The sequence below is a fragment of the Cryptomeria japonica genome, chromosome 11 (genome assembly GCF_030272615.1).
Source record: "Cryptomeria japonica chromosome 11, Sugi_1.0, whole genome shotgun sequence".
NCBI classification, from domain to species: Eukaryota; Viridiplantae; Streptophyta; class Pinopsida; order Cupressales; family Cupressaceae; genus Cryptomeria; species Cryptomeria japonica.
Genome location: NC_081415.1, coordinates 384,528,237 through 384,540,364, shown reverse-complemented (window position 1 = coordinate 384,540,364; position 12,128 = coordinate 384,528,237). Strand labels below are relative to the sequence as shown.

At 35.9% G+C, this 12,128-nt stretch overlaps 1 protein-coding gene across 2 annotated transcripts in view; it reads right to left on the bottom strand.

Moving 5' to 3' along the window:
• Positions 1–12,128, bottom strand: part of LOC131071625 (origin of replication complex subunit 3) — a 220,377-nt gene that overhangs the window by 89,002 nt on the left and 119,247 nt on the right. For both annotated transcript variants that reach the window (XM_058007552.2, XM_058007553.2), the window contains exon 13: positions 8,084–8,173. In XM_058007552.2, coding sequence (XP_057863535.1) covers positions 8,084–8,173 — 90 coding nt within the window. The remainder of the gene's footprint in view (positions 1–8,083; positions 8,174–12,128) is intronic.

Genomic DNA, 12,128 nt, shown 5'->3' with positions numbered 1-12,128 from the left:
ACAAATTGAAGATCCTGAAGAAAGTGAAGAAAATAAAATTGAGAATAAAGAAGAAGATTCTCAAGAAGAATCCAAAGAACCAGAGATCGAAGATAATGAAATAGATCGACTACAAGATCGTCGTAATCGCTCTTTTGAAATACAAGCTTCAACATCTTATCAATTAATAGAACAGGAAGTTGAATATATCGAAGTAAACCAATTACAAAGTGGATATGAATACGACACTATTGATGCACTAGCTCAATCACCTCCTGAATCAATAGAACAAATTTGGACACTAAGGTTCAATGGATCTAGATCAAAGAAAGGAGCTGGAGCTGGTTTCGAATTGATCAGTCCACAAGGAGAAATATACCTTGGACTCACAAGCTAGAGTTTCCATGCATAAACAATGTTGCAAAATATGAATCATTAGCTCACGGATTACTCTTAGCCCTAAAAAAAGGAGCCAAAATTTTACGAGCTTTTGGACATTCATAAGTAGTTATAAAGCAAGTGAGAAAACAATATGTTTCCCATGATAAGAGATTAACTCGTTACCGCAACAGAGTGCGGGATCTTGTTGAAAGTTTTGATGCTTTCAATATTCAGCATATAAATAGGTCAGACAATAAAATGACCAATTCTTTAGCACAAGCAGCCAGTTCTTTGGAGCCACTTGCCATGAATAGCATAAGCCACTTATCAATAGAGTTATCCCCGATACCATCAGTTCTAGATAATGTTACAAATTTCCAAGTGTTCTATGTTGACAACCATATCCGCGAGTTTTAAACAAGCTCTGATGTCTTTGCAACAGAGATCATTGATGGAGACGAAGGAACAGAAGAGACTGAATTTGACGACGATGGTGTGTTGAATTTAAAGACAAATATCATTCCCAGAGGGATGATACAATTGGAAAGAATATTTGACCAAGATCAGATCAATGGAGAAAAGAGACAAAAGATAGAAGGGGACCAATATGAAAAAATAAATTTGGGAACCGAAGAGGAAGTCAAGAATGTATGCATAGGCAAAGCTTGTACACCAGAAGAAAGAACCGGTATAATCCAGAACATGAGACAGTTTGCCAGTGTCATAGCTTGGAGTTATGAAGATCTGAAGACCTATGATACTTCCATCATTACGCATACAATTCCTCTCAAGACAAGAAGTAAACCATTCAAACAACGCCAGAGGCCAGTTAACCCAATACTGGAACCCCTTATCCAACAAGAAGTAAAAAAATTACTATCAGCAAAAATTATTTTTCTAGTGCGCCACTCGACGTGGGTCGCCAACCTTGTTCCTGTCAAAAAGAAAAACAAAGATATCAGATTATGTGTTGATTTCCGAAATCTGAACCGAGCTTCAGATAAGGATAACTATCCTTTACCATCACTTGATGAGGTCTTGCAAATCATCAATGGATCCCAGATGATGTCCTTTTTGGATGGGTATTCCAGATACAACCAAGTGTTGGTGGAGTATGAAGATAGGCTAAAAACAGCATTTACTACAAAATGGGGAACCTTTGCTTATAAAAGAATGCCCTTTGGGCAGATCAATGCATGGGCCACATTTCAAAGAGCCATGGACATCGCTTTCAGAGACTTGATTGGAAAGTGCATAATCATCTACATGGGTGATTTAACAGTATTTTCAAAGAAAAGAGAAGATCATATAGAAAACTTGAGAAAGGTATTTCAGAGGTGCCAAAGATATGGGATTTCCTTAAATCCGAAAGAGTATATTAGGGGTCATCGAAGGCAAGTTGTTGGGACACCTGATCGCAGAGAAAGGAATCCTGATTGATCCTGAGCATGTAGAAGCTATCTCAAGGATTAGTTTGCCAACCAGTCAGAAAGAGTTGAGATCTTTCTTCGGGAAGATCAATTTTGTTAGAAAATTTATCACAGGCTTCGCTGAAATAGTAAAACCATTAAATGAGATGCTAAAGAAAAATACTAAGATGGAATGGAGGCCACCGGCAAGGAAAGCCTATGAAGAAATCAAGCAAGCTATAGTTGATGCTCCTGTCTTGGTTAGCCCAAACTATACGGAGCTCTTTTACCTGTATTCTTTTGCATTAGAACATTCATGTGCTGCAATGCTCACTCAGCGAACGGAAGAAAAAGATGAACATCCAATAGCTTTCATGAGTTCACCCATAAAAGATGCACAACTGAGGTATCTAGTATTGAAAAAACAAGCCTATGCCTTGGTCAAAGCTATCAAAAATTTAGACATTATATTCTGAGAAGTAAATTTTATGCCATCGATCACGATGCCTCTGTCAAAACGCTCCTAATGCAAAATGAGCTTGGAGAAAGAAGAGGAAAGTGGGTCGCCACTATCCAAGAATATGATATTGAATTACAGCCAATTAAGCTAGTCCGCGGACAAGCTTTAACTCAAACTATGGCTATTGAAGGACCTAGCCTTGTGCAAGTAACGTATGTTCTCACCGACACATCCCCAGAAGAGTGGTATCAAGACATCATCTCTTACTTGTCAAATCACACCTATCCTAAACAAATGAACCCTGCACAAAAGCGAGCTTTCAGACTTAAATGCCAGCACTACATGCTTCAGGGATCAATACTCTATAGAAGGAATCATGAAGGAATTTATCTAAGGTGTGTAGGAAATGATGAAGCTAGAAGAATCATAGAACATTTCCACTCTAAATTTGGCACAGGCCATTAAGGAAGTCAGGCGACAGCATACCAAATCTTGAGGGCAGGATACTATTGGCCCTTTGTTTTCAACGATGCATATGAGCATGTCAAAACTTGTCATACCTGCCAGATTACTGCAACTCAGGAAAAGAATCCTGCAATGCCACTACAACCTATCTCTAAGAAAAACCATTCGCAATGTGGGGCCTAGACTTTATTGGCAATATAAATCCACCCTCATCAGCGCAACATAAGTATATTTTGACTGCGAATGACTATTGTACAAGATGGTCTGAAGCCCAAGCGCTAAAGAATTGCATGACAGATGCAGTTATCAAATTTTTAGAAGAACATATTATCACAAGATTTGGATGCCCCAATGCTCTAGTGTGCGACAATGGTTCCGCATTCACTTCCTTGAAGTTTTCTAACTAGGCGTTTGACTATGGGATCACCCTAAAGTTTTCATCGAATTATTACCCCCAAGGTAATGGGTTGGCAGAGTCCACAAACAAAAATTTGCTCAGTGTCATCAAAAAGTTACAAGAAAAAAACCCACGAGATTGGCATACCCAGCTCAGGTTTGCTCTATGGGCAGACAGAACTAGAGCAAAGAAGTCTTTGGGAACTTCTTATCACCTAGTTTATGGACAAGATCCTGTTTTCCCAATCCAGTTGAGGATTCCAACACTGAAACTTATGCAAGAATACCTAGACCCAGAAGAGAGAGTTCAAATTCGCGTATCGCAGCTCTTGTTACTAGAAGAATTGAGGGATCAAGCTCTTGAGAACTTTGCAAAACACCAAGGGGTTGTCAAACGATGGTTCGATAGGCGGGCCACAATAAAAGCTTTCAGAATTTCCGATTTGGTCCTTTATTGGGATAAAGCTCGCGAGAAAAAAGGAGATCATGACAAATTTGACAACTTGTGGATAGGGACCTTACCAAATTTCTGAGATACTTGGGAAAAATGCATTCAAATTGAGAACCCTAACTAGAGAAGACATCTTGTTGCCCGTCAACGGGCAACATCTGAAACATTACTTCAAACCTTGAGTTCCCTGATAGGACTCATTTGTACATAGTTAGAATAGTTTCTTTTGAGTTTTAGTTTAGTTGTTTTTGCTTTGTTAGTTTAGTTTGTTTTCGCTTTCTTAGATTAATTTTCTTGGTTGTTTTGCTTTCGTTTGCTTAGTTCAGTTTTCAATAAGTGGGATTCTCATTTGTGAGAAAGGTGATGTTGCATACGAACACACTTTTGACGTACACTACTACATTACGTCGTAGTATTCCTTTGATAAACATTTATGGAGAATCTTAAGAATCATAGATTAATGGTTTCTAAAGTATCTTAAAGTTAAGATTAGTACTTGACTAGGAAGGGAATCATCTATTGTATCTCGACACTGAGTCTTCCAATTATTATATCTTTTACACAAAAACAAATTCTCCGAGTCAATTTGGTCTCCCAAGTGAAGTCATGGCAAATAAAAAAAGAAAAAACACCAAAAATCTTACTTCAGCGCAATTATAATACTCAAGCCCATGCGAGCTTCATTGCATGCGAGCCTAAGTGTGGAAATATATGAAAAAAAAAGAAGATCAAAAAGAGAAATGAAAAAGGAAAAATGAAAAATTAAAACACTTGGCTTTGGGTGTGTGGGAATCTCTACGAGTGTACCCTTAATAACAAAGAAAGAAATTAAATCGCCTCAATAGCCTCCCCCGGGACTTGAAACTGAAAAATCAGAATCTTTGTCATGTCCTATACAATCAACTGCCTTAAGAAGGTATGTGCCCTCCGCACATGTAACAATGATATTGATCAGTGGACGATGGCTAATGTTTATCCACCCATTCATGACTATGTTGCATCTAATCTACACCCAACATTACTTCATCTTCTCCATCAAAACATTCATCTTCAAATAGTTCTTATCCAAGATTGTGGACCTCAATTTGGTCTCACCTAGTGGCACATATGATGGTCCTCCCCTTGCCACAATCAATATCATCTCCTTATAATAAAAAGATCAAGCTACACGAAATGGCATGCCATTTGCAAAGAAGAACTTGCCAATGGCATCAAATATCTCACCCTCTAGCTGCACATTGAACAATTCAGCTATGGGGCTACTTTGTATCTTGTGATTCCCCTTACCCTCTCCTGCATGGGGCATGGCACTGCAATTGGAAGGTCCTAACCCCACTCCTACTCTCATCCGCAAAGTATGACTAGAAGTTTGTGGCTAGCTCTGCTGAACATGTGTCCTATGAGACAAAGTAGTAGGAATTGGAACTGTAGTATCATCAGGAACACCACAAAGCTTGTTGATCGCTTGTTGATCTAAACTCTATACGTAATTTATGTAATTCTCATGCTCTTTTATTCTCCTTCTTTAATAAGATTTTTTCGTTGTTTATTAATTTATGTAATTTTCAACTTGATTTATTTTCCTTTTTATCCTTGTGTTCTTTTGGATCTATTAATTGTTTTTTGTGTTCTATTGTTTGCTTCACTTGGTAATTCCTTTTGTTTTGTTTTTATTTTCTCTCTCTTCTAAACTTTTTGGTTCTTAATTTATTTCCTTGCTTTTTTGTCTTAGTTTATTTTTAGTTTTCTCTTTGTTATTCATTCCCCTTCTTTTTGTTATCTTGTCTCATTTTTTAGTAAGCTTATTAATTAATTTATATAATCAATTTAATATGCTGCATGAATTTTATTTTTTGTTCCATTATCTTGTTTCTATTTATTTTACTATTATTGCTTTCCCTTTCTCTTAAGATACTTGATATATCCAGTTTCTCTTTTCTTAATTCTCTTGTTCTTCTCTTTTGTTTTTATGGACTAATTATTTTATAATTTTTCTTGGAGTCATCCATGTTTGCTTTTGTTGTGATTGGTTTCCCAACTCTTCTCCTCCTTCCTCCCTTTCTTCCTACCTATTTATTTTCTCCTTAGCTCTGCAACAATTCAATTTTTTCTACTCCTGAGCTCTCTTACATCCTAACGATGGATCAAAGAATGTGATCCGAAACATTGATGCAAATACAAACGCAGCAGCATTATGGATTGTGGAAAACTGATATCACAAATAATAAAAATATTATTAATAAATTATACTTAAAACTAACATTTTTAAACAAGTTTTTATTTAAATTATCAATAATAAATCTATGCTACCCGGGGACGCATCGCTGGGCCTAAATCCCTCATCCCCGTCCCGAGGACGTTTCAGGGATGCAGGGACGGCCAAGGGACATCCCCCCGCCATCCCCAAAATTGCAAAAATTCAGGGAAATGGCCCGAATACTTGGGGACAGCAGTGATTCTCAAAGGGGACGTCCCCCTGCCCTCAATATGGTTGGGGACGTCTGTGACATCCCCAAACTGTCCCAGGGATGGCCAGTCGTCACCCTTTTCCCTGCACATCGAAAAAAAAGACTCAAATGCTCTAAAAAATATTTTTTTATTTTATTATAGGTCTGTAAAACTGGATTTTCACTAATGTGACGGGTAAACATGTCTGAATCACTTCCGAAAGCACTTAGAAATAATGAGCAGCAGCCTGGTAATATATTTCACAAACACTCAAAACTCGATAGTGCGTAAAAAAGCGGTTGTAGGCCTGCAATATTGGACTTTTCACTGATATGAAAGGTAAACAGGTCTGAATCATAGCCAAAAGAACTCAGAAATGTAAATAACAGCTTAGCAATGAGTTTCACAAAAACCCAAAACTTAGTAGTGCATAAAGAAGAGATTGTAGGTCATAATACTACTGGAATACTATCAAAATATCCCCCAACCAGAAAGAAACAATGAACTACATGCAAACAAGTGCTGGCATATTCACAATGAATTTTCAATTATGAATGCATATTGAGTATTGACAATGAATTCTGAATTATGAATGCATATTGAATATTGACAATGAATTCTGAACACAAATGTGGTATGCTACAGTTCTATAATGTACATAAATATGCTTTATTCATGTTTTCGTATGAATATAATGTATATATACATGCTTTATCTATTTTTCATATGAACATTTAAAATTTCCTTATATAGGTTAAATTTTCCCTATATTTTTTATAGCTGTCCCCCCGCCGTCCCTAAAATTGGCAAAAAGATTTGTCGTCCCAAAAACTTAGGGTAACATAGTAATAAATTATTAATTAATATTTAAAATTAAAATCTGTACACAAATTAACACTTAACAATCCAACATTTTTTACTTCAACAACGTACCTGTGACTTGGCCATAAATTGATCATTTCAAAATTTGACAAACAATTTGACACAACAAATGATGATTTGATAATGACATTTCAATGATTTCATGCATCACAATCTAGTTAACGATCCGGTACAACAAGGTATTCTTGCAGCCATCATGCATTGTGCAACAATCATACGCAAGCACACAAATGAATCATAGTTGAAAACATCGAACTTGGCAAAAAAATTTCAAAAACTCACTGATTAAAAACATAATTAATTTTTTAATATTCAAAAACGAATAAATTTGTAAAAATATTCTTCGAGAACATGCATACTATTTAATTTAGAGAACATATCACTAATTGCCTTCATTTATAGATAAAAAATTAGTGTTCAATACACATCAACTTCATGTTTCAATATAAATAAATTGCAGATTAGAAAACACATTTAAAAAATGATGTAAAATGAAATTTTTATGTATACCAAAGATTTATGCAGACCAGTCCAGTTTTTCTTCTGATTTTGTAAGATTTTGGCATGTGTTTGTGTGTCTGTGTCTGTCTGTCTGTCTGTCTATCTGTTTGTGTTTGTCTGTATGTCAGTGTGTGCACGTGTGGGTTGAAGGACATGTGAATTGAAACTAGCATATGATGTGATTACCTCTAAAACATTGTAACAAAATTTGCTCTAGAAAGTAGCCAAAATAGTAATTAACTAATCTAATAGAGCCTACCTTCAAACACAAGAAACTTTATCCATTATCAGTATTGGACTAAAACTTTGCACTCTACAGAACAAATATATCCAAATTCAGAATGAAAATACATCTTTCAAGTCAACCAATGTCCAATTATTGATCTCAAGTTATCAGTTTATCGTAAATCCAGCACAGTGCCTGGACATTTTTCAAAATATATTCACTCGTTTCATATTTTTAGAGTATCTTTGTCATCATATCAAATGTCTAAAACTCCTGTTATTGTAAAGAAGAGCATTGTCTTCATGTATGCCAAAAACAATCTTAGGTAGAAAGAAAGTAACTGAATGTCAACAAATGTGCAAAAATAGGTCAATGGGACTCAAGAATACACCAATTGACAGTAGAAAGACCTAGAATTTGAGAAAATCAACTAGAGTACTATTTCACATTTCCAGCCAGTTGTAAGTTTTACATAGAAGACTCACCTAATTATGCGCTCAAGAAAATCCACTGCCATTTCATTTGCAGATTTACAATCACCTCTCCATCTTGTTGAACAAAGATTAATATTAGACCTGACATAAAACAATAATTTTGTTTCCATAAATGCTTATTTGTCCAATTTCACCCCTAAAAAAGCCACACATGCTATTTTGGAACCCATATTAGCTAGCAACAAAAAAAAACAGGTGCATGTCAGTTCAAACTCATCATTTTTAGTTGATGTACAAGAAATTGGTACACTTCTATGATTTGCTTAAAATGATTGAAACAAAAGAACATTGTGTAGAGAGAAATAGCTTAGAATGTGCAGTAAAACATTAGCAGTAAAACATTAGATAGAAAATTGAATATTTATACAGGAAGCTGGCAAATCTTATTTTGGAAGAAGGAAACATCAAATTGCCTGCTTCTCTATGCCTGCTGTATCTGAATTTGTGGGTGCTAATCCAGAATTAGCATCTCAGACGTTTGCATTGAAAAATCAGTTCCTCACTCCCGAAAGGTCTAATTTGAAATCCACGAGATGATTAACAAGAAACAAAATTTTGGGAATTTGTCATGACAGACCTACCACAAGGGAAGGAGTCAAATATAAGGAAAATTAGTGATTCACCATTGAAAAACTTGTACACAAAATGATCAGATATATGTCTGATGATTGACTCTTGCCCTTCCTTATTGATTTCGTAATACCTGACATTGTACTTGAAATCCAATTCAACTACTTCTGGCATTTGTATGCATTCATATAACGTGTCTTTCTTTCTACAACAAGGAGATTGGCTGTATTTTGCATGTTCTAGGTGCTTAAATACTAAATTCTTGTAAAAGTCAAAGGTGCCAAAACTGACAATTATAAAATGAATAGATTTTCCAGCCTTCAGCAAATAGCATGATGAGAAAAGGCATAATGCAAGTTTTGCATCAAACCAATGAGTTGGGAGATGAACAGTTTGAAATAAGCCATCCAACAAAGCTGGAATGTCTAAGAAGAGCTACAAAACTAATTTTGAAGTTCCTTTGATTATGTTTCATCCCACGGGCCATTACCACAGTTCCAATAACCTGTCAAGTCAATAAATGTTAGACCTTTTGACAATGAATTACTTTATATTAGTGTTTTGGTATCCATCAAATGCATTTTTTAAGGGAATGGAAATGGCCTCCTTATTTCTTGTTACAATTCCTTAGTTCTTGTTATAATTTCGAATATGTTATGCATTTTAACTGGAGCATTATGTCAATTCTTTACAAGTGGTAAATGACTCTTAATCTTCTGCTTACTGAATGCTTGTTGAACTTAAGACTTGTGACTATCAAAAGAACTAATACTATTAGAATTTACTAATCTTCTGAGGTTTAGAAACAATAGCGGGGAAAACAAGATTTTACTTTGTTGTTTTGCATAAAACACAATGATGAAATGGTATAATGCAACATTTGAATCAAACTAAGTACTTGGGAGATGAAAAGTCTGATATGTTGTCCTACAATAAAGATCCCATGTTGTAATGTCCCCATTCTTAACCCAGTCATACTAAAGCAGTTAAGTATTTTTGTGATCAAGGAGTGGCAGTCCTTGAACACTAATAGCTAATAAAAGTTAGAAGGAATAGTTAGAAGTAGCTAGGCTTATATGTTAGCAGAAGAATATGATACTAGCAAACCGCGAAGTCTTATAAATAAGACAGTTTCCTAGGAGATATAAGGGTTAATCCCAGTTGATGATTCCCTTCAAGAAGAATGATGAACAATATACATCTTCATCAGTCAACCATTGATAAGTACAGTCAGCATTGTTAATGCATGGTAGCTTATGCAAGATAAGATCTTCCTAAACCTTCCTTGTTCTGTTATTTACATGCTTCATGTCAGATTTATATTGCATATGATTATCGGATTGTACAAACATCACTTATCATTATGCTATCGGGCTAACAACCCGATAGCATATTAATGTCAATTATTAATTGGCATTAATATACTATCGGGGTATTAACCCGATAGCATATTAAATGCTATAAGTCATCGGGTTATTAGCCGATACATACTTGCTATCGGGTGCATAACCATTGGCACCGGTTCACATCTGTTATCAGGCGTAATTATATCGGGCATATTTGTTATCGGGTTTAATGAATACACCGCTTCATTTGGAATTAACATTAGTTAACAACTGCACCGGTTGGATTACATACATCGTGCACTTTGAATCATCGGTGTTTACATGAACCGATTCATTACATTGATCAGTCATTATATTATGATATTACAATATGCTATCGGGTGTTTTGAACCGATAATCAGCATTGTGTTAATGGTATAATTACAAAGGCACCGATCAATGGGTGCATTGATCGGTCATGCCTAAAAGGCATGACCGGTCAATACACCAATTGACCGGTTGCCTAAATGATATATATGCCAATTGAATTCATTTGGAGTAGACATAGAAAATATTAAATGTGCTCTCTCCTTCAGACCTGCAGATAAAATCAGAATTATCAGACATTGACATAATTCCTCATATCCATTTATAGCATACATAGTTCATAACTTGTTCTTTAATTGAAATTGAAATAACTTTACATGGTATCAGAGCCAAGGTAATCGAACCTAAGGCTATTCAATTTTGATAAAATTCAAGGACTAAGTTACAAACTACATCACATTTCCATAATGGCCAACGCTATCAGATTCGAAGATAGACTCGGAGGTAGCGAAGATTTTTCAGCTTGGAAGTTTAGAATCAAAATGATTTTAAGAGAAAACAAAGTTGATTCATATGTCCAAACTGAAAGTGCACAACCAGAAGATGAAACCGAGAAATCCACATGGATCGAGGGAAATGATAAGGCCATTAAAATAATAGTGGATGGGGTAAGAAATAATATAATGCCCACCATTAGAAAGCAGGAGACGGCTTATAAAATGTTCAAGGCACTTGAAAAGACATTTGAGATATCAAATGCAAGTCGTACTCTAGCACTAAAACGAGAAATAAATCATATCACCATGAACAAAGGGGAGACAATCAACGCCTACTTCATGCGGATATCGGTTCTAAAAGATGAACTTGCAACTCTGGACTACGAGATCCGAGGCAAAGAACTAACACTCATTGCTTTAGATGGGTTGCCTAGTGGATGGAGCACATTCGTCCAAGGCATCAGTGCAAGGTCTAAATATCCTAAGTTTGAGAGACTAAGAGATGACTGTCTACAAGAAGAATCCCGATTGAACAAGGTAGGAATAAAACAGAAGAATATAGATGAAGACTTGCAAGTCCTAAATACAAACATCAATAAAAAATACAAAAAGAAGCAATTCAGGAAAAGAAAAGCTAAACAAGGCAAGAACACTTCTAAGAAAGACCTATCACATGTTCAATGTTATAGGTGTGACAAATTCGGACACTATGTTGCAAACTGTCCGGAGAAAGGGAAGCAAGCCACATTTGCAAAAAGTGAAGAAATCTAGAAAAGAAAATGACTCCGAGAACTATGTCCTCTACTCAGCACTTACAAGCCATACTTCAAACAAATCTAACTCATGGGTGATCGACAGTGGTTCATCCAGACACATCACCGGCTTTAGAGAAATACTAGACTCCATGATAGAGAAAGATGATGAGGAAGTAACCATCGGAGACGATTCTTCACATCCAGTCAGAGGAATTGGAACCTGCACCATCAAACTGAAGTCAGGCATGTCACTACAACTTGAAGAAGTACTATATGTTCCAGGCATCAAAAGAAATCTAATCTCCATATCAGCACTAGAAGATCAAGGATACAGAGTGACCTTCATGGAAAACAAGGTGTTGGCTTGGCCAAAGAGATCCTCCATCAAAGACGCTAAGATCATTGGTCGAAGACAAGGTTATTTGTATGAGCTATGTATAGAGCCCAATCTAGCATTGATCCATGAAGCAACTAATGCAAATGAAGTATGGCACAGGAGATTAGGTCATCTGAATTATAGAGCTTTGTCAACCATGGGAAACCTTGTCACAGGTCTACCTAA